The sequence below is a fragment of the Mauremys mutica genome, chromosome 14 (genome assembly GCF_020497125.1).
Source record: "Mauremys mutica isolate MM-2020 ecotype Southern chromosome 14, ASM2049712v1, whole genome shotgun sequence".
Taxonomy (NCBI): Eukaryota; Metazoa; Chordata; order Testudines; family Geoemydidae; genus Mauremys; species Mauremys mutica.
This window is the reverse complement of record NC_059085.1, coordinates 17,139,770-17,166,444: the sequence shown is the minus strand read 5'-3', so window position 1 is coordinate 17,166,444 and position 26,675 is coordinate 17,139,770. Positions and strand designations below refer to the sequence as shown.

The window sequence follows — 26,675 nt, the reverse complement described above, 5'->3', positions numbered from 1 at the left end:
TCTGCATCTGAAATTACCATATCACCCACTTTCTGCTATGTCTTTTGTCTTTACTAATTAGTAATCCTTAAACCTGTTCTACAGTCAACAACAACAAATTTTAGCTAAATTTTCAAAGGGGATGATAGGAATTAGGTGTCAAACTCCCATTATATTTAAATGGTAATTGGGTGCCTAACTGTTAGGCCTGGTCTATACTTGAAAATGTTACTGCTTCATCTATTTTTGTTAGAAGTGTGAATTTCTTTTTAACCTAAATAGTTATGCTGGCAAAATCCCTCACATGGATGCATTTATTCTGGTATAAAGGTAATTTATATGGTATAGTATTTTCCCTTCCTGTATGGGACTAGCTCTACCGCTATAAAGCACCTGAGATAACTGCGTTCACACTAGGGGTATGGCTACACTTACAGCTGTACGGTGCTGGGAGTTACAGCTGTCTTCGTACAGCTGTGTAGGGAAAGCGCTGGTGTGTGGCCACACTCACAGCTACCAGTGCTGCAGTGTGGCCACATTTGCAGCATTTGCAGCGCTGTTGGGAGTGGTGCATTATGGGCAGCTATCCCAGCGTTCAAGTGGCAGCAACATGCTTTTCAAAAGAGGGGGGTGGGGTGGAGTGTGACAGGGAGCGGGGGAGAGAGAGACAGTGGATTTTTGGAGCCTAAAGTGTGTGTCAGCTCCCTGCCTTGCAAAATCTGAACATTTCCTCGACCCCTCATTCACTCTTAACTGCAAATAGCCTGCAGACCAGATAAGCAGCTGCTCCAACGGACTCCCTTTCTCCCCCTCCCCCCCCCCCGCTGTTTCTCTCCTCAAGCAAACACTAGCTGTAGACATTCATCCCCCTGCCTGCCTCATTCACAGCAAACAGGAGCTGTGTTTGGCCTGGTCTACACTAAGAATGGGGGTCGAACTAGGGTACGCAAATTCAGCTACGTGAATAGCGTAGCTGAATTCGAACTACCCTAGTTCGAACTACGTACCCGTCCAGACGCCGCGGAACCGAACTCCGCGGCTCCAAGGTCGACTCTGCTAACTCCAGCTGCCGAGGTGGAGTACCGGAGTTCGAACTAGCGCTTCCGGAGTTCGAACTATCGCGTCTAGATCAGACGCGATAGTTCGAACTCCGGAAAGTCGAACTCACCGCGTCGACCCGCGCGGTAAGTGTAGACTAGCCCTTTGTTTTTTAGATAAGCAGCTCCCGGAGCCCCGCGTTCACAACAAAACAAAGAGAGGCATCATAACAAAACAAAGAGAGTAATTTAGTTAAAAGCATTCTGGGATATCTCCTAATACCCTGGAGGCCAATAACAGCGCTGGTGTGTGGCCACACTTGACGAGCAGCGCTGCATCACCAGCGCTGCACTCATTATACCCCAAGCAGACCAGGTGTACAGCCAGCGCTGCAGCCAGGGAGTTGCAGCGCTGGATGTGCCTTGCAGGTGTGGACAGTTACTAAGTTGCAGCGCTGTAAAGCCTCCACCAGCGCTGCAACTCTCCAGTGTAGCCAAGCCCTAGGTGAGTTGTACCACTTTAGCTATAGTGATATAGTTAAAGTGGTACAACTTTCTAATGCAGATATCCCCTTCGGCCTGGTCTATATCTAAAACTTCAGTAGACCTGGCTGCGTCACTCAGGGGTCTGAAACATTGACTCCCCTGAGAGACATAGGCTGACCTAAGCACTGGCATAGACACCACTAGGTCGATGGAAGAATTCTTCTGTCCATCTAACTACTGCCTCTCGAAGGGGTGGATTTACTACAGTGACAGAAACCTCCCTTCTGTTGGTGTAGCAAACGTCTGTGCTGTAGTGGTATAGTTGCAGTGCCACAAGTCTGCTGCTGTAGTGCTTGTAGACATGCCCTTAGACTCTTTTGAAAAGCTCTGCCTATGTTGTTTACTCTATGTAGGTTTTGTCAAATCAAATCACTCACCCATCAAGTCCAGTATTCCACCGGTGTTGTGGTCAGTACTGATTACTTCAATGAGATGCAGAACACCCTGCCCCTTGAGCACATGCCTCACTTTAAACATGAGGATATTCCCACTGAAATCAGTGACAGTATTCAGATGTTTAAATTTAGCATGTGCTTCAGTGCTTTGCTGTATTGGGGCATTAGCTAGTTGTGCAATACTGTATGTGAGGGAAGGGGTGAATCCTCCTTAATCTTTGAGGCAATCACCTCACATCCTGGAGCATGAGATTTTATTACTTTAACATGTAAAAAGTACAGAGGTGGTACATTTGTCATAATATTATCTAGCTGTAGCTTTTTCAGTGCAGATGCAGTATTTGACTCAAAGGTCTGATCTACACTGAGGGTGGGAGGTGGGGAATCGATCTAAGATACGCAACTTCAGCTACGAGAATAGCGTAGCTGAAGTAGACGTATCTTAGATTGACTTACTTTGCATCCTCGCAGCGCGGGATTGATGGCTGCTGCTCCCCCGTCGACTCAGCTTCCGCCTCTCGCCCTGGTGGAGTTCCGGAGTCGACGGGGAGTGCGTTTGGGGATCGATGTATCACGTCTAGACGAGACGCGATACATCGATCCCTGATAGATCGATCACTACCCGCCGATCACCCATAGTCACACCGTTTAATTTAATTTTTAATGTTATAAATGCTCAAATCTCTCCCCCCCCCAAAAAAAAAACTTTTCCCATCTGTTTCTTAGTATTCTACCCCCACTTGAATTTCTGAGCTTGAAACGTGCCAAGGTTTTCCCTAGGAAACAGAAAAAGGAGAATAGTTGTGGAATTTTATATTGGCCTGAGCTACTAATATATCCTCTTGGAGTACTGAGTGGGTTGTTAGCTGAATTCAGTGGCCTGGGAAAGTACTACCGACGAACATCCAGTCAATAGGATTTCTCACATATGGTTCCTTAGAGTATGATGATAATTTGGACATCTAGCAAATCCACAGACAAAAAACCATGTAAATATTTTCTAATGGAAGGTGCCAACAAAGACATCCCTGCCAACACATGTCAAAACTGCCAAAAGATCTGTGCAGATGGGGATTAAACTTTTTAGCACTGTCATTTAAGAGCCTTGAAAGGAAAACATTATTTAAACATTTTTCTTTAACTGAATTTAACTGTCTGAAAAGATGTTAACGGTAGATAAAACTAATATACTGTTAGCAATACTGACATATATCCCAAGTCTGCACCTTTTTCTTTTCATTGAGATCTGTGTCAGACATCCCCAAGAATAGTACAGTTTTAAAATAAATTGGTCTTCCTTCTCAAATGAAATTTGATGATTTGTCTCCAGTCTGATAAAAGAAAGCATACGTTAGTATATTGCTTTCTTTCAGGAATTTTTAGTTTTGTTTTATAGGCTCTTTGAAGGAAGATGATGTTTTAGATATTGTAGTGATTTCTATAACTCTTAGAAAGAAAACAGTTAATAATTTGTTTCTTTTCAGCTCCCCTGAGTATGCCTTCATTGTACAGGTTGCATATAACAGCTAGTAAGAGTAAAATGTACTGAACCTTAAACAAATCTATTAGGATCACTATGGCAAGAAGCTTGGAAAATGGCAGGAAAAACGAACAATGATTTTGTAAACCCTCCAAAGGTCAGAAAAAGGCTTTCAGTAAGTATGCAGAGGCTAGAAATCAAATCCCATTTCCTATCGTAAGAAACCAGTTATTTTAGCAGCAGTGGTTAATGTACTGTATGTGAAAGATTTAAGACTAGTTGGAAAGCTTTGCTTCTGTTTTATTGGGCTGCTATTGAAAAGCCAACAGCATAACTTCAACTAGGTGCTTTGAGATTTCTTAATGGGCTGTCAAGGGCAAGACACCAGGTCTGTGCTATACTAGCTCTTTCCTGTACATTAAAACAACAGGGACCAAATGATCATATACAGAAGTATGAATTACTTGATGCTTTCTCTGTTCCATATGGTCAGCCATGTCTTTGGCAATTAATCATGTACAGAATCAGTTGAGTGCTCTCTGAAGCATTGAAGTCAACATTTAGTTGTACCTGTGCCAATGGGGGCAGTGGGGGTTGCAGGCGTAAAATAGCAGGATGAAGAGCTGCTGGCGCCAAAGTCTGAGCAGCTGGCTTCTATAAACAACACTTTTTCCCTCCTCACCTTTTTTTTTTTCCACTTTCTTTGACAAACATGAGCCATTTTTCAACATCATCCAAAGCACAAAAGTTGCTGATTGAAACTTTGCTATCTAGCATGGTGGACTAATAAACAAAAGGCCGTCAGTTGTGTTTAAAATGTCCAAATTGTTGGTGATAACCTAAAACATACTGGCTAATTCCATCCTATCATTGAGAATGGGGTGCATTAATACACTCTTTAAATAACAAAAAAAGTCACTACTACTAAGTCCTCTGCTATATACCAATGAAGTCATGTTAAACAAGCATGTCATATAGATTTCAGGTTAATTTTCCATAAGAGCTACCATGTTGCAGCTCCACAGACCATCAGGATCCTTCTTGCAGAGAATAATAGCATTGTAAGTAATTAAAATAACAAGAAAGACGTGAAGTAGGAACTGAAATAGTTGGCTGTGCTTACACATGTAATAACACCTGATTTTTCTCTTTCTCTGTTAGTTATGGATTATTGATAGTTGAGTGCTGCTCTGGAATGGAAGAGATTAGTAAGGACTCAGAAGTTTATCCTGCTAATCTATTTAAAAGGCTAATGAGTAAATTAAATCTTTACTCAAAGAGGTGAAAAGCGCATTTGTTGGCCAAATAAAATGGGACCGAGAAACAAACAGTCCCAAGTGCCATTTTAGTTCAGACTGATAGAATCATTTGTTTGCCAGAATATTTGGTATCATGTCTCTGGCTATGCAGTATTTCTAAACATATGCGTACCTCCCTGTTAAGTCTGTCAAGGAAGAAAAATATGTAGCTTTAGAAGAAAAAAATGTAAGTATGAAATCTACTCGTTCAAGTAACATGATTAAACATGGTAGTGGCCCAATCATATTGTAATATTCTTGCTTCTTTTGTAGGGTTGTCAACCCTCCCGGTTTCACTGGGAGCCTCCCTGGAATCAGGCTCTATCTCCCGGAGGCTACTGAAGCCAAACCAGGAGATTTTAGGCCACTAAGCTCCCTGCCTGGCCTGGCTCAGCGTCACTCTTGGAAGTGGGCAGCACGTCCCTGCAGCCCCTGGGGGCAGGGCAGGGGTCTCCGAGTGCTGACTTCGCAGCTCCCATTGTCGAGAACTGAGGCCAATGGGAGTTTGGGGGTGGTGTGTGCAGGCAGGGGGAGTGCGCCGAGATCCACTGCCCCCACCCCACCTAGGGGCCATAGGGACGTGTCGGCCGCTTCCTGGAGAGGCACAGGGCCTGGGCAGGCAGGGAGCCTACCTTAGTCCCACTGTGCTGCCGACCGGGAGCTGCTCAGGGTAAGCGCCGCCCGGCCGAAGCCCATACCTGTCCCCATCTCCTGCACCTCTGCCCCAGCGCTGAGCCCCCTCCCACACCCAAACTCCCTCCCAGAGCCTGAACCCTGCAGTCCCTCCTGCACCCCAGCCTCCTGCCCCAGCCCGGAGCCCCCTCACGGAGTCTGCACCCGACCCCCCCTGTCCCAGCCCTGAGCCCCCTCCAGCACCTAAATCCCTCCCAGAGCTTGCACCTTGCACCCCAATCCCCTGACCCAGGTTCAGTCCAGAGCCCCCTCTCATAGTCCAAACCCCTTGGCCACAGCCCAGAGCCCGCACCCCTTCCCGCACTCCAACCCCCCTGCCCCAGCCCAGTGCAAGTGAGTGGGGGGGGAAGAGAGTGATGGAGTGAGCGGGGCAGGGCCTCAGGGAAGGGGCGGGGCAAGGGTGTTGGTGTTTGTGTGATTAGACGGTTGGCAGCCCTATTTGGATGGTACTAAATATGTTGTTATAACCCTGGTAAGAAGCCGGAGTTTAGCCGTGTTAAGACTAGTGGAAATGTATCTAATTATGAATGCTTATCTAAAGTAAAGGCCAGGGCATGGTTATAACACAGTTTTATCCAATATCATGTTGTCGTTATTTGATTTTATTAGTAGGGACTGGAGGAGGAGGAGGATTTTACTATCACACTCTCATTCTAGTATGCGTGTATGAGGGAATTGCTTTGGTAGCTACTACCTTTTAGGTCAGCAGAGCTTTACCTCCAACTCTGCCTTCTTACCAGGAGATAGGCAAAAGGTGTAATCGCTAAACTCAGTCACTAATTTAACACAGCTGGCAAGATTGTCAGCTGGTGTGAACTGGCATAGTTCTAGTGAAGTTGATGGAGGTATGTTGATTTGCACCAGCTGAGCATCTAGCCCACTTCTTTTTAAAAGCCAGATCATTTTGGCAATTATCTAGGAAAGCCCTATCCATTCCTATAAGTGGTCCCTAGTGTAAAAATAGGGGAGATCAACACAAAGCACCAATAATGCTATCTAAAAAGACACTCCACCCAGTAAGAGAGCCAGTGACTTCCCAAGCCAGTGAGATGCAGTTTGTGTTATCTCTTTGCTGAGGTTGTCCAGGATATGTTTTCGCCAGTTCAGGAAACAGAGGAAAGAAAGTTTCAACAATTCGTAAACATTAGCACCCTCAAAACCCTCTGCTAACAGAAGGATGAGATAAGACAGGCCATAGGACTGCTTGCACTGTTTGTTTATTCTCCTGCCCTGCAGTCCCAAGTGTTTTGAAAAAAAAAACTGAGCCAGTGTTGAGTCCAGTTTAGAAATGTAAAGGCTTCACTCAGCATCGGAGAAAAGGGGCCTCAGTAGACAATTATCTGTCATTAAAGATGATTAAATGAATGAAGACACAGGGTCAGCCTTTCTTTGATGGGATGTGCAACTATAGGAATGTTCAATAGAAGGCTGTCTCTGCCCTTTAAAACAGGGGTGGTATCGGCTGGGTTTTTGATGGATTTTTATCAGTGTTGATGTGAGGAAATGGCTTTCCCAGCTGATAACATCTTTGACCGAGTTTCTTGAACCCCTGACCTTTATCAGTCAGGGTGCATTGGATCCCTTTCTAATCTCTCTTAAAAATAAATCCTAAAATAAGGTCTATGTAGGAAATACCTTGCAAGTATGACATTCTTGCAAAAAGGAGTTATTTTACATTTTCCTTTCACTCTAGGCTATTGCTTTGTTGTTCCAATTTAGAAATTTTTCCTGTGAGAGCAAATAGAATGTATCATTCAGAAACACATAAACACGATACTACACTTGATCTGAGCTCCAAGGAGCTGAGTACTATATCCTGCACTCAGGCCCCAGGTGACTTGATTGACTTCAGTGGTCTTAGATAAGAAGTAAGCTAAACTGCTGTGTGCCGTTGGTGCATGTTGCTTAATAGTGCTGTTTCACCCCAGAGCTAGCAGCATTTGTATCTCATCAGGCGTTGTAAGGTTTAAATGTATGTGAAGCATTTTGAGACTCTGAAATGAAAGCTGCTGCAGGAGGGCTGCTGATGATTATCACTACATTTTCTTCATTGACGGAAACACCGCTAAAACACACTCCTAGTGCCAATCTCTGAGTAGACTTAAACCTCATCCAATCCTGTTGAAGTCAGTGGAGTTACTTGGGGTATTAGTGTGAAACTTGGCATGTAGTACTTTCATATTTCCAAATGATGTGTTATACTTACCCTCTCAGTAAAAATTAAATTACTCCTAAATTGCCACAATAAAGCTGCATCCTAGAGTGAAATGAAAATGTAATTGTAGAGTAGTTTAGGTAGCAGAATGTAATTACCCAACTTGGAATTTGGCCAGGACATGAGGGTTAACACCCCTACTTTTACTAAAAGCATCATTTGACCTGAGTGTTTAGAGGACTTTGATTCTATGTCTCATCCAAAAGACTGCATCTCCACCACTACAGAGCCCTAAACCCTGGGCAAAAGCCTGGGTTTGGTACTGAATCCGAAAGAAGAGTACTACTAATAGATCACTTGCATTATCATTTCCTGCAGAACCTTCCCAGTACTGAACCAAGCAGTGACCTAGACTATCCCTGAGTTTCTTGTAAGATCTGACATATATTGCCACATAAGGGACATGGCTGTAATTTGATTGCACTAAAATATACAGAAAAACTATTCTGTAAAATAGTGGTTCTCAACCAGGGATCTGGGGTCCCCTGGCAGGTCGCAAGCACGTTTCAGGGAGTCCGCCAACCAGGGCCAGTTTTAGACTCACTGGGGCCCAGGGCAGAAAGCCAAGGCCCCACTGGATGGGGGTGAATCCCGGGGCTCTGGGTCCCGCCACTCAGGGATGAAGCCGAAGTCTGAGCCATGTAGCTTTGTGGGGGTCCGGTGGCCTCAGGCAGTTGCCCTGCTTGCTACCCCCTAACACCGTCCATGGCTTTTATATGCAGAAAACCAGTTGTTGTGGCACAGGTGAGCCGTGGGTTTTTTAGAGCATGTTGGGGTGGGCCTCAGAAAGAAAAAGGTTGAGAACCCCTGCTATAAAACAGCATTAAACATGTTATGCACAGATAAATGTAAAAGTTTAGGGGTTAAAGGGTGTATTTGTCTTGAAAGTCAAGTGATGTGTGTTACCATCCATGAAAGTGTAGAAGTCCCTTCTAATAATGTGAGCACATACCACTGATCAGAGACTCGCCAGTGCCAGAGGTCCTCCCATTGCAACTGAAGAAAGGGAGACGCAAAGGTGGTTTTGAGCTGAATGAGTCAGTTTACCTCCTTAAAGCTATTGTGTCAAGTTCTTTCAGCCAGATATCACTGCTTTGGTTACACTCAAGTTGTGTTTTCAAACTTATCTCTATTGCCTTAAGAGCTAGAATTTATTTTTTAAATGAAAGATTACAATTTGATGAAATCACATGACTCCAAGAGCTGGAGCCCCGTGCTGGGGCTGAGTAATGTGTTTTGAAAAATCAGTAATTTAAGTTTCCCATGGATTTGAGGGTTTTCTGCTGTGGAACTGTGTGGAATTTGGGTTTGCTGTATGGCAGAGTAGACCAGGTCTTGGTTAAAGTTATACTGAATAAATGTGGCATTGAAGAAGAAAACACCGTCGTGTATTCATAGCTATAGAATAAGACTGCCACAAACTGAAGTGTAATATGATCTCTGGGGATGAATGTTTATCTTGCTCAAAGGATGACTGAAGTTCATTGCATTTACATTTTCTAACTGTATATAATTCATTTCAGAAACTGAAAAAATATTGTTTGATTGTTTACTTCCTTGAAACATGATTATTCAACAGAAAAGAGAAAAAGGGGAAAAAATAAGAGTAGCACTAACAATAGAAATTCTCTGTACAAAGGTATAGTACAGATAGACTGAACCAGGAGTCAGAAAAAAAAAAACCAATTCAGTGTTACTCTGCAAACATTAAAGAAAAATATTGTATTAGGAAAATAACTTCTAATAATTATTTATACAAGAAAGCACAAAAGAAAAGGAATCATGTCTTGAGAAAGTGAGAGCTAGAATGCACAATATCTTGGTGTGTTACTTAAGGCAATGAAGCTTTAAGGTTTGCCTTATGTGCCATGTACATTGATTAAATACCAAATATATGGTGGCCATTTTTGACCATCATTTACTGTATTGATTTGTCAGCAGTGCAACTGTAATAAAAAAACCCATTGATTTGCTGTCCTTATTTGCTTATGGGCTTTTTATTAATTTTATGCTTTTTTGGATTATAATTTTTTATGTTTTTTTCCCTTTAAGACAAGCCTGGTGCTTGGTGAAGTTGGAAAAGGGGAACGAACCATGGAACAAAAGAACAAAATCATCAGCTGCTTCTTGCCACTTCTTACTGAGCGACAGGAGCTACGCAAAGAATGGACAGCAAGGTGAGAGCCCTAAGGAAAAGGAAAATATAGTGAGACCTTGAAATAAAAAAAAATCCACATGATCAACTATTTTCATAAAGATGCACATAGGGGAAAAAACAGCTGGGCAAGTCTTTTTAAAAATGAGTTTTACCGTTTACTTTTCCAGTTACATTTCTGTATGACTTAAATAGTCAAACGTTACTATATATGATTTCACAGTTAATTTAACAGTGTGATGTATTACTATGTGGATACAGCAATCTATTCAATTGATACCCTGATAAACAGCATGCCCATTTAAAGGATACTGTCCATTTAATCACTCTTTGTCGTAAAGGGTTTTCCCTACTATTGTTACAAAAAATACCTGCTAATGTCTCATGGTTGTGATAGGCTCAGTATAAGAGCCTGATCAGAACAGTACTGTGGTACAGACTCTGCCTTTAGATGTGTTGGTGCTGATGCTTACAACCACACAGAATCCAGATAACATCTGTGGGACTCCACGTGGACAAGTCTGTTTACAGGATCACAGTCAATACCTGAAAAAAGCTGAGGAGAATCCTCCATTTTTTCCGCTTCAGATGGCTTGTTTTTTGCGTGTGGCAACACTTTGTGTATAGGCAGTTTTACTGATTAAGCCAAATGACAAAAATGGGTAAGGAGGTTCCATGATGCATTCAGTAACTGAAACTACTTTTAACACATATTTTTTTTAAATTGTCTAAATTTTTAGTTGACAGTGTTCCTTTAACTGTGATAAACGCCCAGGAACATATTCAGTGGGATGCATTTCAGTGACTATCGATGAATGATATTCGTAGCCTGTTTGAAATGCCATGCCTGTTCTTGTTGGAAAACCTGTTTATAGCAGATGTGATTTGGTGTTTACTAAAGTAAATTTCCACTGTGTGCCACCTTGCTTTCTTCATTCCATTCTCCTGCGCCGATAATGGCTGCTAAATGAGTCAATTTTACTTTACTCTTCTTAGCTCTATAGCTAAAAGCTGCAGATGTATGCATGCTTTAATAATCTCTTGTTTTTAAGACAATTGATTAAATAAATACAAACATCTACTGCAAAAGTGGGCCAAATTCTTCCCTTTGATATGTGCACAAGCTCCCATTAAAATCAATAGGAGTCCTTTATTTGCATGTAAGACCAAACTTTGGCCTAATGTATGTATTATTCTGACATTTGTGGTATTCACGGTAATTGCTTCATAGGAATGAATTTGTTTCCAGTGGTGTGTGCCAGTTAAGAGAATTCTGTTGTACGCGTAGTATAGTGCTTCATATGGATACTGAAAGTTCTGTAGACTTGACCGCAGTTATTTCAAAAAGTCATTAGAGGCTGCTGCACCTGACGTTTGATTGGATTTGCTGTTCTCAATATTGCTGTACTGTACGGGCTCTTGAAACGCTTCAAAAACTCCAGGGATTAAACGCTACAATAGAGTAACAATTATTTGAACAAATTAGCGACCTTGTCTAGTCAGGTTTCTTCTAGTGGGTAGGGGGCTAGGCATTATGATATTAATCAGATGAAGTCTCAGAATGAAAAATACCTATCTAAGAGTAGTTTGCAATTTCCTCATGTTATGTCACTCACTTCTCCATTTAGTTTCCTGCTTTCCAAAGAATCTCCTGGATGTTTTTTAAAGTCTCTGATGCTGCATCATTTGTCTTATTAAATTAAACCAAATGAGTTGGGGGTGGGGGATGTCATTAGCTGGAGCGATCTCTAAGGGCTTTTCTTCACCTGGAGCACTCCACTCTTAATATGTTAAACCAAATAGATGGCTTTCTAGAGACAGGGAAAGAATAAACCATTATGATGACTGACATGTCTTCTTAGGGTCCATTTAGTTTAACAATAATTTTCTAATATACCAAATCATCAGGGATCATGACAAAAATGACTTGTTTTGAAAGGACTCTGGTTACATTGTTTCTGGCCTTTGCTTACTACTAACAATTTAATCAGAAGCTGGAGCCAGCACGGATGTGGCAGACAAAGTCTAGTCTCTGACACAAAAATGCTAAAGTACTTTGGGGGATGGTGGTGGGAAAGCTTAGAAGCAGACAAAGTGCAGGCCTCCTTAAAACTAAACACCTGAGAGAAAATTTCAAGAGCTTGGTGTCTTGAAAGCTCAGAAAGAAAGTGTCCCTTGAGTATTAAATAACCATAATCCTTTTTTTTCATTTGATGTTTCCCATCCCAGTGACCTATCTAAAAGTCTCATCCATATGATCTACATAAACAGACTGTTACCATACACCTCACTTTACCTCATCAAAGCTTCAGCTAGATGTCTGGAATGAAGCACTGACTATGGTAGCCATCAAGCATGCGGTGCTGAAAGTTATAAAACATCCGCCGCAGTGCTAGCAGTGCTGCCCGTGTTTTAGAGATCAGTCTATTGTGTACTTTAGAATTACATGAGAAAAATGTGCTTGGACAGGAAATAATTAGCGCTTGTCAAAGGGCAGGCAATAGGCTACAGTATTTTACTTTCAGCAGGCTATCAGGGGATCAGCTAGATTAGATAATAGATTTTTTTTTCCTCTGGAAGTTAAATACAGATGACTCTAATTACCTTACATTGCACATTAGAGAGCACATTATGAACAGTCCAACTTGAAGAAATTTAGGTCAACTAAGAGAGTAGCTGGCAAAAACTTTACTGTGCTCTTAGAATAATGTAGCCATTCTATTGTTTCAGCAGGTTCACTTGTGGCACTGATACCTTAATTTAAAAAAAACAAAACCAAAAAACAAAACCATGGAACAGTAACACAGCTCTAAGGTGGTTGTGCTTTTACAGGCCTGTGAGTCTTCCTCACAGAAGTATCAGAATTTCACTAACATGAATTTCTGTCTTAATCAGACAAATCATGTCCCTGTGGATTTTGCTTTTAGTTATGCCAGCGTTTCTGTATAATGACTGGCTGAAATTACACAATGTGTTTGTGTTACAGCACAACAGTTCAGATCACACAGTAGTATATTGAGTATTATTGACCTGCCATTTTACATACTGATAACCCTAGACAGTGCTATCCAAACAGGTCTTTCAGGGATGCAAATTAATCTATATTGTGTGGTAATGATCCAAAATATCTCAGGTGGGACAATGTGAATGTGCTCTAAGTGTTAACAGAAATGACCCAGAGTTTCTAAAGACTCATATTTGTTTATGCTGCTTGATAGTGTCTGACGGACAGGTTGTTATAGCTGTTAAAGAGCTGCTCAAGCCCTTTGAACTGACCCCTTCTTGACCTCAGCTTACAAAAGGTCAGTCTTCAGCTAATAAAGCAGGCGGAACCTTAGCATCTACTGTAGTGAGCAGAGGCTAAAGAGAACAGCTGTGAATTTTGAACTGACCATGCAAACCGGTGCAGGTTTTTTGGGGTCACCACGTGATAATGAAAATTATTACTAAATTATATGGATGTTTAACTGCATAGTGGGCAAGAGAGGGCAGAGTCTAATGTATTGGGTTTGATAAATGAAGTGTGAAGTTACCCATCTGGCTCTAGACAGCACTTGCGTTCTCTCTTTCTCTCTCTCTCTCTCTCTCTCTCAAAAAAAAAAAAAAAAGAGGAAAACATTTTAAAATAACCTCAGTACATATAGAATCATTGACCCATGTGGAGAGCTGGAATAGATTAAGATTTAATGGTGACCATGGAGGAAATTATCATTTGAAAAGTGAGACCAAAGGGGGGAAAAGTACAGTCCAAAACCTGCACCTGATTCATTTTTAGGACACTCTTAATACTTTAATAATGTTATTGTTTTCAAATATATCATTCTGAACATAGAGTTCAAGACACATTTATGATGAACATGAAATAAGAAGTAAAGTAGCAAAATTATGCCATGTAATAATAGTTTGAAATCAGCAATAGGTTTCATATACAAAACAAAGATTAATTGTGTCCTCTCATACTTTAATATCACTAATTTCTTGTAAAATTTGTGTTTATGGTTTTTTAATTATTAAGTTAATTGTTGAAATCAAACGTTTTCACTGTAATTCTGCTTTTGCTTAAAGGTGTAATATTGAGAGTCAGATTCTGATTTGTTTACCAAAGTGAAATCTGCAATAACCTCAGACTAGAATCTGGAACTGTGATGTCCAGTTGTTGGGGAGAGAAACATAATGAAGTTACAGGTCTGATTGTAGGGAAAGTAAAATTGTTCATGATGTTTCTCTCTGTTTGCTTTTAAAAACAGTAATGCTCAGCCAGATCCTGACGTCCGTACTTTAACAACAGTTTTGACTGAGTGAAATCAGAATAAAGATTTTACAAAGAATAAGGACCAAAGTAAACAAGGAATTCCTTTGGTTCGTGCAACAAACATAACAGGGATGTGTTAACTGATTGAATCTTGTAAGAATTAATAGCTTAAATCCAAGTTCCTTGGCTCATAGAAATAATACAATGAAAAAATCATTTTATGAGACCGATAATACAACTAACATTTGGTAGATAGGTCACTGTATAAGAGTATCTTTACATTTGTTACTTTACACACACACCTTTTGGATATTATAAGGTTTTTGTTATGCAACTATTGCAAATAAGTTTTTTGACTTCCACTATCCTCCCATTTCTAGTCTAGCTCCTCAAAAAGCAAATACAAACAAAACACTTCCTTGATCCTGACACTCACACCCTATCTCTAATTTCTATTTCTTAGTAAAGTACTTGGAAAAGTTGCCCCCTCTCATTTTTTCACTCATCTCTGATTATATACTTCATAGGGTTCACTTTGGGTTTTGCTTTGGCCTGTTCTTCCATGTAGCTCATAATCTACTTCTTTCTGCTAAGCAAAGTTCTTTCTTCCTTGTTATTCTCATTTATCTTATTCCAAACCATGGGCCACTCTCTCCTACCCTGTTAAGACCTATCACTTTTATCCTCAACTGCTCATATCTTTTTGACCCCCTTTGACTCGTCCCTTTTTTGACCTGTCCAAGTGAACATGTGATTTTACCTCATCTTTCAGCTTAAAAGTCTAAAGATGGAAGAGTTTCTCTTAAGTTAGAAGAGCATCCTCATTTTTCCATTTTTTATATTTCTCCTCATATCAGAGCCCTCCATTGTTCATTACTTTACCTCCCTGCTTAATTTTACAAGCCTTGAGAAATGTGAGTTCATCTCAGAGGCAACCCATTGACTTTCCCACATTATAACTGGAACCAGAGTAAGAAAGACAGGTCAAAACTTAGAAAGAAAGTAGAGATTCATCGTGATCATAGCAATAGTCAAGAACAAAATATTATCATAATGTCCTATGAGGTTACTGACAGAATTGGCAACTGGAAATGTAGTGTTCCATGATAGAGAAATCTGAACCCCATTTGGGTCTGCTGATCTCCATGGATGAAATAGGTCCTCCACTCCCAAAGGATCAGTAGTGAGCCTGGATGCCAGTATGAGGGAGGTGATGGTCTGACTATGACAGAGGTATTATTTTTACCCCCTATTAACCACCAAATCCCACCCAAAAATATGATCCAAGTTTCTGTGTAGAGCCTGAAGGCTTTTTATGTAGGTCCTTGGTTTTCAAGGCATCCATAACATTCCAGGCCGACCCGGAAGAGTTACTGTGTGCTCAAACAGTAAATTCACCCAGAACAATAAGTCTGGGTGTCTCCAGCACCAGGTGGGTCAAAAACTCAGTTAGCTCAGACTGGAATTCTGAAGTGCTGTACACTACAGCTTTTGCCTTTTAACCATATTCTAACTTCTCAAACAAGGGTGAATGTGGTTTTGAAATTGGGCACTACCTACAGCTGAAGTAAGGGTATTATATACTGGTCCTGCCTCAGCACCGAGGGAAGGACCAGTTGACCTCTTGATATCTCTTCCAGATTTATGTGATTCTTTGATTACATTATCTCCTGGTCTCTCTTGGCTGGTATTATACTAGCTACCAATTTAGACAGAGCTGATCTAAAAGCACGTTTGGAGGCCTCACTCATGATTAATTTATGAATCGTATAGTCATTATTAGCTACTGACCTTGCATCAAGCAATGTTCTTGGTCAGTGAATAGACCGAACAGTCAGCCCTGTCAGCTGATGACGTTTGCCTGAGATGAGATCTCAGAAGAGACTATAACCAGATACTAGTTGTCATACAGCTGGCCTGAGTCTGAAAAATGGTTCCTCCCCTCCTCACCTTTGCTCTCTGTGCTTGTCACAACAGGAAATGGAAGAATTTGGGTTTCTAGAAATGGTCCCACTTGACTGGCTGGTCAATGCCTATGGCACTACATGCAAATATTAAATAAGAATCATCGTAACTCTACTTATTTTCTTTCAAGGCATGCCATTAATTTGAAACAAATTTACCTCACACTACACTGGAGTTACCTGACTGTTTATCATTCTGCATTAGTGACATCAGAAATATTTAGATTAATATTAATACTTAGATCATAAACTCTTTGGGGCAGGGCCTGTCTTTTGTTCTATGTTTGTCCAGCTTCTAGCACAAAGGGATTCCTGGTCCATGACTGGGGCTCATAAGCATTACAGTAATAAAAATAATAATGTCAAGCTGACATTCAAGAAGTGTTGTCTATATTGACAGTGACCTTCCAAAGAGGCTGAGGGATGAGTGGGAAGATTTGGCTTATTTTGTTGGTTCATGACATATGAAGAAGGCCCTAAAGGTTTTCTTTTTTGCATTAGAATTTCAGAACTTGTCTACCCAGGAAGACCCTCTGGAAGGACAGAGAACTAGTTCTTACTCTGTTAGCTCAAGTGGTAGAGGTCTGTATTGTGGACCTAAAGATTCAAACCCTGAAATACGGTCCCCTGGTTAGGGCATTAGCCTGGGCCTTGGGAGTCCCAGGGAATCCCTCTTTTGCCACAGACTTCCTGTGTGATTTTGGGCAAATCACTTAGAACCAGAACAAATTTTGAAAGATGTTTATGTGCCTAAAGATGCTGCATGGAAATTTCAGAAGCACCTAGGCACCTGTCTCAAATATCTGGCCCTTAGTTTCTCCCAGCCTTAATTTCCCATCTGTAAAATTAAAATAACATTCCTGTACCTCACAGGTATGATGTGAGAATAAATGTATTAAATATGGTGAGTTGCTCAGATACAGTAATAGGAGCTATTTAAGTATCCAAGATGGATAGATCTCAAGTACCAAAGACACAAAACTGATTAAGTACCGGGGAGATTTGTATTCAGATTATTTAAAACTCTTAGTTTTTGTTTGTTTTCATTAATGCCTGTTTAACTAACACAGGTAGGAGAAAATCTCTCTTTATAGGAATTCAGCACTCCTACTTTTTAAATTGAGAGCTCATTCTGCACATCTGACATTCCCCAATAGGCTTGTCTATACTACAAAAATAATCCAGTGCTGACAATGTATGTTAGCATCAGGAGCTGTTGAACTGCTGCTTAAGAAGCGTTACCTGCAAGTGTACACAAGGACAAGTCATATTCACCTTTTGGATACTGTGGCTAACAAATCTCCAAGAAAAGTAAAGGAAGAGCAGACTTGACTTCTTTTTTTATTAAAAAGAAGCAAGACTTTCAAGTCTCCACTATGTATCAGAAAGCAAACTTGTGGAAAGCATAGTTTTCTTAATATCACTTATTTTAAAGCAAAGGTATTTTGTGGTATGGACACTGGCAGTGCATATTGTACATACATCATGAAAACTCTGTGAAGCAGATTGAAAGTCCAAACTTACAGCCTTTAAATGAATGTACAAAACTCTGAGACCGCAGTGAAGGTGTCAGTCCTCTTCATGTTGTGTTTGAGGACTCATCTGTCCCTGGTGACCTTTGCTATCTCTTCGGTTGGTTATTGCCAGCTCTTTTGCTTCTTGTAACCCTTCCTGTTTCTGCTTTAATCTTTCACCTGTGTTTCTTCTATTCAAAAGCCTTTGAACCAACCAGGCTTGGTATCAGTCGATGCCAGTACTCTAAAGAACGATGGAAATGATGCTTGATTAAATACTGCTGTTTAACAGCCATGATTTTTTTTCTTTGAAACTATCTTGACCCTCTAACCTTGAAAAGACTTTGCATCTAAAAGCTGTGGATATTTACAAATAACCCTGCATTCTGCCTCGTGATACAATCAGTTGATGAAAAACTTCAGTTGATGCAAAGAACCTTATAGATTCTGTATAAAACCCATTGAGTGCACGCATGTTGTATAGCATTTTAGGGATGTCTATTGTAAAAGTTTGTCACAAAACTTGAGTTCCAGTTACTTACTCTGTTTTTTATGAGTCTTGCAGGCTCTTTCATTACAGCAAACTGTACAAATTGTTTGCTCTGAAGCCACTTGATCACTTTATTTCAATTTTAGAATGTAGAAGCTCATGAGTAGCATTGACAGCCATAATACCCCAAATTTAGACAGAAATCATATAGTCATATAGAAATCTTAGTTGACACTTTTCGTTTGATTTCATACCCGCTTTATTTGTGTCTGCCAGGTCTTCAAAGACAGATCCAATTGCCTGGCAAGTGACACAGATTTAGCCCTAATTACAGTACGATTAAAGTTTCCAAGCCAAAAAGCAGTGTTGGTGATTCAGACAGCCCACTTTTTGCCAACAGAGAATTTGTTGAAATTACTGCAGTTTTATGGAGTGCACTTAATACTCATTTTCTGATGGAAAAATACCTATAATTGCCTGTTAATAAAATATTATCATATTATATGTTGGTCTGAATTCAGTTAATCTGGACAAGGCTTTAAAGTCAGCACTAGTGACCAGTCCTTATTTATATAAGATTTCATGATTGCAATGCCAGGAAGATAGTGCTGTTTTTCCAGCAATTTGGCAACAGTTTACTCGCTACCCCTTGCAGATCTAAATTCAGGGAACAGAAATTATGGGGTTTTCAGGCTGCAGGATGGTGGAGATCAAGTATATCACAGAGGTGACAAATTTATAATCTGTGGAGACAGAATGTTAGCTACATCATCTGACAGCTGAACCACAAAGTGGCATTAGCATTAGCTGTCATCCTTCTTGCTACAGACAATGGTGTCTGCCAGAGGCCAACGAGGAGGCAAAAAGCAGGAGTGTGTGTATGTATATGGAACTGTTATCTATTGCTCTGTTGCTCTTCAGCTAAAGAGTTTGCGTTTTGAACTAGGGATGTGGAATGATTGGCCCAGTGAATGAAAGAATGTCATAGGTTTATTTTGAAACCATCCATTGAGGTTTCTTATTTTCCTCTGCCCTTAGCAGAATGTCCTTTATGCCTCAGAACCGCATATCTCCATAAAACCAGCTCACAAATTTAGTACAAACTGAAACTTTGTCTAAAAATAGAAGTTTGGGATTAAATGAGGCTAGAGATGGAACTACCTTTTCTCTCCAAGAACCAATGCCTTATCCTTTGGGGACTTTATTGTTAATGTTATTACAGTTATTATTGTATTAAATTTAGTTCTATGTAGTATAAAACTACTTGAACTTTGAGGATCTGGGTTATAAAATCAGCATATAATGTTAATATGGAAAAATTGTGGGATAACATGGGGAAATTAAATGCAGTCAGACAAATTCTGTCCTATTCTCACCATTGCAAAAGATATAAGTGAACAGGTGCAAGTACAGGACTTAAGTCTTGGATACTGTCAATTTTGTGTGTTACTAAATTTTCATCACATATGTGGGACTTGATGATGTTGGGAATTAATAATGAAACACAAAGCCTTTCATCTCCAATCACTAGTTCAATTGTGGGTCAGATTGGTAGTGCCAAAATGTCATTCCTTTTGGATTGCTGTTTGATGCCCTATAGAAAATGCAGTGGTTCTTCAGTCCTAATAGGCAAGTGTGTATTTAATATAATGCCACTATCACAACAGACACTAATTTATACCCTTGCTGATGTTTTCAGAGAAGCCAAAAATCAAATGGACATAGCAACAGAACAATATGTCCTCAACAGGAGAAGTGATTTCTCCAGGCCAGGGTTGTGACAAGTTGTTTTTCCAATGAGTGGGGGACCCATTGCCTGCTCTATTCCTTCCATATGAAGAGAGGACATCTCTCTGTAGTTGTCTTCATAAAGAGCTTTTATATGTATTTAAAAATATGTGTGTATAAATATGTGCAGATATACACATTTATCACGTATATACTGGTGATAGCCATGTTACAGATTGCAGGACCATGTCAGCAATAGTGGACAGGAAGGGAGGCAATTTTGTCTGGATACCAGAGGCTGGGTCTCAGGCCAAGGGGAATGAGACGAACTGGAAAGAAGCCTTTAGAAATATCGTCTATTGTATAGTCCCTGTAGCTGCAAAGATGGCATCTTTCTAACATTTGTGCAGTTTATGGTTAAATATGCTATTTAAAAAGATAAGGGCTAAGGGACCTCTTACACAAACTGTATTGTTTTCATATCCATGGTCCTAATGACATGTAGGGAATGTCTATAGATCATGAATGAGAGAACAGTTTAGGGATTATAAGGTGGTACTAGAAAGAAAAATACTTGGTAACCCACTGAAACTTCTTGGGATCTACGCCTACAAAAGGAAACCTTCAGAAGGAAAGCAATACCTTTGAATTACTAACAAATATGCTCATGAGTTGCAATACCACTGAAATGTTTCATATTGCCATCTTGAGTATACTAGGAATTACCTAACGTTGGTTGGTGATCAAGCAGAAATAATGCATGGGCAAGAAGCTTATTAAAGAATGTTAATGAAGGGCTTTGGTGTCATCTAGAAAAAGAATTGCAAAATCATAAACACAGACAGTTGGAGATGGACCAAAAGTAATTTCTTAGAAGATAGAGGCAGTGAATATGCCGAGTATAGAAAAAGAAGTTAGAGGAAAGTGTTAGACAATTAAAAGCAGAGGTGGTGAGAGCTTGGAAGGAGAGAGGGAAAGAGAGAAAGTAGCCTGCTATCAGAGAGCGAGTAGCCTGCTTTCAGAGAAAGAGTTTTGAGAGCTTTTGAACCTGATGCTGAGAGGGTATACCAGACTCATTGAAAGACTGGCAATTTTTTTTCATCAGTTACATTTGTAAGGTTGGTGCAACTGATGTTAGAATTTGGCCCAAAATATGTTGTGAATAAAACAGAACAAATAATTCATTATATTAGTTTCACCTCTTTCTCTGCAAATTGTCTTTGAGCAGATTGCTATCTTCTCAGATTTATTCACTATCTGAAATTATTTGGTAAATAATTATGGAGAATTCTTGGTCCGCAGATTGTTTATGAACAGGTCATTGCAATTAAGTATCTGAAGCTGAAACCATATTGGTTAGTTTTGATCGAACACACAGCTCATTTAATATGTATCTGCTTCCTGGTTGGATGAGAGTTACTATTTAGAATTGGGTTCTTGCATGAATTCAGAATGTACTTTCTGGAATTTTCCAACATTTGCTTAAAATTTGCTGTTTCTGCAACCATTCCTGCCAGTAAATGAATTTGCTAGAGTATCTGTGGCAAGTTAACAGAAAAGTGACACAAATGCAGTAAAAAGAATTTTCTTTAAAAATTAAAAGAAATCTTCACAGGTTTTCTTCTGTATTCACCAATCTTTAGTTTTCCACTAATAGGATCAATCTTTATTTCTGGTAAATAAGTAAGATGTTTTACTCTCTACTAATTGCACCTTCAGCAGCATTTTAATAAAGGTTATGAGTTGTGGGGGGGTTTTGTCTGATACTGGGGATATATTTATATATCTTAGAAGACCAAAATGTGTCTTCCTAGAGTTTTCAGATCCTTTAATAAGAATGATTTTTGACCACCATGGTCAAGGTTGATTTGAGGAGATGCCCTGGAGATGAGAGGTTAACAATTTGTCCAGTCTATAATGGATTAATCACTCACTGTACACAGTGTTTATCTTAGCAGACGATTTGCCACACACAAAGAGCAATAATTTTATTTTATATTAGGGCGTCCCAAGTGTATCTTAGACATTTCCCCTTCAATGTATTTTCCAGCTTATAGATAAAGCCTAAATTCAGCTGTCAGTTGCAAAGTGATAGAATGGCAGTTGGGTTATTAATAGCTTTGCTTTCCTGTAGGTGACACTGTTTCACCATTTATCTGAACATTGTCCAATATCTTGTCTAGGGACAAAAAAAAAAAGTTAGATTAGAATAATTTGAGAGAGATTCAAATAAATACATTACATTAATGGTTCCTTCTGTCTTGGTTAGAGAGTGGAGTATTAGGTATGGGTGGATGAATGGCATGTTATCCTTTTCAAAGACGGCAGCGGTTTATGAAATTATTTCTGATTAATTAGCTCACTAGCATCTCTACGTCTGTTCAGTATCCCCTTGACAGACAAGATGCTAAAAAGATCACTCTACAGTGTTTCTAAAGGCTAATGTAATAAACCTGGAGGATAATACACTAGTGGAAAATCTTAATTCACTGCTAACTTGTGGCAATATAAAAGTAAAGTTAAAATGTTCTTAGTCATGCAAGTCATTTAAATTAATAATGTGTGCCATTAAGTGAAATTTCAGGGAGGAATTTTTTCCTACAGGAAAAAGGATACTGCTTACAGAGAAAATAAAAAATTCTATGAGGCTTGAGCAATCATCTATCTCTAAGCTACAGTGGTCATACTGCCAGATGTTCAGGTGCTGCTGCTGCTTTGACATGTATATCTCTCTTCCAGGCAGAAAACAATATATACATCAGCCCAGGTGCAAGGTGGCCTTGCCAGCAAATCCACCTCTTCCTAGCTGTGACACTCATCCACTCCACATCACAATGTGTACATTAGAAGGAGAGTGTAATTAACGCCAAGAAAGAATAGGTTTCACTAAAGTGATGTGCACAGTAATGATATTGTTAGCTTCCTTAATTTCCAGTTTCACCATCAATTATGCCATGTGTTTCATCCAGTTGGTGCTACCCTCCCAGTGTTAATTATAACCTACAAGACTGTTACAGTTAATTTTATGGCAAGCATATTGTCTCTTCAAGGCTCCAGAGCAGCTCATAAATTATCTTGAAGGTAAAATGTAACTTGGGGAACTAGTTATGAAAATTCCATCCATCTCGCTTAGGAGGTGCAGCTGCTACTGTCAGCTGCCTTGCTGCTGCATTGTGAAGGAATTATGGTGGGTCAGGTTTAAGACGCTAGGCCCAGACTGTCACTGAGGAGAGAGGCTGTCCTGGCCCTGTCAGACAAGTACCTTCTGCCAATCCCTTGTGGTTTCGCTTTGCAGGCAGTAAAAGGCAGGCAGTGCAGGTGGATGGTCCCCAAGCTGTCTCTATTCATTACTTTACAGAAACTTGTTTTACTTAGGCAGGTACGGAGACCTTTTCTCTTCACTGTTGTCATGATGTTAGGCATCATCTGCAAAGTCTGAGATAGATAACTCTATAAATAACTCAGTGTTATGTTGGGGCAGTGGTGGTGCTGGTGGTGGTAGTGGTGGGGAGTGTGGGGGAATGATTAGCACCATATGCACACACCCAGTAACTCACTGAGTTGTAAAATGATTGTTAATTTACTTGTAGGAAGGGGTTGGTTTGGAGGAGCACATCTGTTCCTTTTTATTTCACATACATAATTTGATGAGGTGAGATTTAATTGCTAAGTAATTTGTATGAAAGTTTGGCATTACATAAGCATGTTTTTATATTGGGATTATTTTTATGAAGTGTGTGTTTGTTTAATTTTTCTCTCACAAGAATTGCAAAGCCTTGGGGCTTCCAAAAAAAAAATGACAAAGTGCTCACAACTAGATGAGACTTTCATTAAGCATATTTGTATAGTTACTGTAAATGCCCTTTTGTTGCTGATGGCTCTTCCTTTGAAATTCTGGATCATGAGTTAGTATTGAAAGCTTTCAAACTTTGGGAGTGCCCCTAAGGATTTGTCTTTATTAACTACAAGTCAGGTTTTCTGGTGGTGCAGTTTTCTCTGCACTTTCATACCATTAAAAGCATCCCATATTTAGTCACCAGTGTCTCCCCCTGTTGCCTACAGCTGGGAGGGCAGATGAATGAATACTGAAAGTTGGTGCTTGTGCAATTCCACATACAGTCAGAGGTGCTGCGGATTCAAATACACAGGGCCATTGTGAATGAATAAATGTTGTGAACTGACTTCAGGAGAAAATGCACAATAATAAAAATCAGCAAGGACAATGCATCTCAAAATGCAGTTTGTTCATTTGTTTTAATTCAATTTTAATGATTTTTGATAATGTATAATGTCCCAGAGCAAACTTTTCAAAATAATGAAGTTTTGGTATGTGAGACCTTAGTTTATAAGCACTCTGCCTTTAAACCTTTGCAAAGTGGGGGAAAGGAGGCATCTGCATGTAGAAATTATTGAAAAGCATTAGTGAGGTGCTACCATAGATTCATTGTCACTTTCTTTTTTTCCCTGGAAATTCCAGGAAATGTGTCTTTGATACATTTAGAGGTCCATTTCCCCCCCCCCCCCAAATATGGGACACCTAGGCTATGTCTATGCTACAGCCTGTGTTGGCAAAACTTATGTTGCTCAGGGTTGTGAATATTCTACCCCCCTGAGTGATATAAGTTACACCGACGTAAGCACTCATGTGCACAGCACTATGTCAGTGGGAGAGCTTCTGCCGCCGACAGAGCTTCTGCTGTTCGCATTGGTGGTTTTTTAATGCCAATGGGAAAGTCTCGCTCTCTCTTTCTCCCCCTCATTGGCATAAAGCATCTTCACCATGTGAACTGCAGTGGCACAGTTGTATCAGTGGCATCAGTTGTACAGCTGTGCTGTTGTATGTATAGACATACTCAGAGGCAGGTTCTTCTCTTGAGAAGAGAATAGACTCCTAAATTTCAACCATTTTAAGGAACCGGAACATTGAATCTTATCTATCTTTGTTATTCAGGGCTAGATAATGCCTTCAGGGATAGCCTTGCGCAGGTACGATATGCAAACTGTATCATCCTGCCCCAGAAGCATTGTGCCTCAGGCCTGGTCTACACTGGGGGTGGGGAGAGAGGGAAATCGATCTAAGATATGCAACTTCAGCTATGAGAATAGCGTAGCTGAAGTCGACGTATCTTAGATTGACTTACTTCGCATCCTCGTGGTGCGGGATTGATGGCCGCTGCTCCCCCGTTGACTCCGCTTCCGCCTCTCACCCTGATGGAGTTCCAGAGTCAACGGGGAGCGCGTTCGGGGATCGATGTATCGCATCTAGACGAGACGTAATACATCGATCCCTGATAGATCAATCACTACCTGCCAATCCAGCGGGTAGTGTAGACATACCCTCAGAAACACAATTCCTCCCTTGCTTTCTCCTTTCTTTGCTCCCAGGGGTGGGGGAGGAGGGAAAGGGAAGGGAGAAAGATTTATTTATTTTTGGTGTATACTATTTAATGCTACGTTGCTCCACCCTGCCGGGCTCCTATATGTAACATCTTGTGTGACCAACTAAAGTTTGCAGTGTAGTTGTAGCCATGTCAGTCCCAGGATATCAGAGAGACAATGTGGGTGAGATAATAGCTTTTATTGGACCATTTTCTGTGGCTTGAAAGCTTCTCTCTCTCTCACCAACTGAAGTTGGTTAAATAAAATATATTACCTCATCCACCTTGTCTCTCAACTGAAGTTTGACTTCTGACCATAACCGTAAGGAGATCATCCATCAGTGTCACCAAAATGGTCCCAATGTTGTGGCTCAGTCTGCATTCTGGTTGAGAAGGATTTAGGTGTCTGCATTGATTAGCAGTTGTTAAAGTATGGTTGTCACTAATTTTTGGATGAGTTTTCTTAGGAAGAGAAGGTTGGGGATAGAGGAGTAATGTTTAAGATTGATGGAGTCCAGTACTAGTTTCAGAGGGACTGATCAGATTTTGAAGCACTTAGAGGAGAGGAAAGTAATCAGGAACAGTCAGCATGGACTCACCAAAGGCAAGACATGCCTGACTAGACAAATTAGAGGATTGGGACAAAAGAAATGTGATGAGGTTCAACAAGGACAAGCGCAGAGTCCTGCACTTAGGATGGAAGAATCCCAGGCACTGCTACTGACTAGGGACCAAGTGGCTAGGCAGCAGTTCTGCAGAAAAGGACCTAAGGGTTACAGTGGACGAGAAGCTGGATATGAGTTAACAGTGTGGCCTGGATGCCAAGAAGGCTAACGGCATTTTGGGCTGTATGGGAAGGAGCATTGCCAGCAGATCAAGGGATGAGATCATTGCCCCCTATTCGGCATTGGTGAGGCCTTAACTGGAGTACTGTGTCCAGTTTTGGGCCCCACACTGCAAGAAGGATGTGGAAAATTTGGAAAGAGTCCAGCAGAGGGCAACAAAAATGATTAGGGGGCTGGAGCACATGATTTATGAAGAGAGGCTGAGGGAACTGGGATTTTTTAGTCTGCAGAAGAGAAGAATGAGGGGGGATTTGATAGCTGCTTTCAACTACCTGAAAGGGGGATCCAAAGAGGATGGAGCTAGACTGTTCTCAGTGGTATCAGATGACAGAACAAGGAGTAATGGTCTCAAGTTGCAGTGGGGGAAGTTTAGGTTGGATATTAGGATAAACTTTTTCACTAAAAGGGTGGTGAAGCACTGGCATTGGTTACCTAGGGAAGTGGTGGAATCTCTTTCCTTAGAGGTTTTTAAGGTCAGGCTTGACAAAGCCCTGGCTGGGATGATTTAGTTGGGGATTGGTCCTGCTTTGAGCAGGGGGTTGGACTAGATGACCTCCTGAGGTCCCTTCCAACCCTGATATTCTATAATTCTATGATTGCATGGTTCAATTGATTTATATGAAAAAAAGTTAATGAATCCTAGAGGCTTCATTCTTTTCTCACATACATCGGGTTTACATCAGTGTAACTCCACTGACTTCAATAA

At 40.5% G+C, this 26,675-nt stretch overlaps 1 protein-coding gene across 2 annotated transcripts in view; it reads left to right on the top strand.

Annotated features, from left to right (window-relative positions):
* The window catches only part of FTO (FTO alpha-ketoglutarate dependent dioxygenase), a 335,884-nt gene that overhangs the window by 152,955 nt on the left and 156,254 nt on the right, over positions 1 to 26,675 (top strand). For both annotated transcript variants that reach the window (XM_044987017.1, XM_044987018.1), the window contains exon 8: positions 9,696 to 9,820. In XM_044987017.1, coding sequence (XP_044842952.1) covers positions 9,696 to 9,820 — 125 coding nt within the window. The remainder of the gene's footprint in view (positions 1 to 9,695; positions 9,821 to 26,675) is intronic.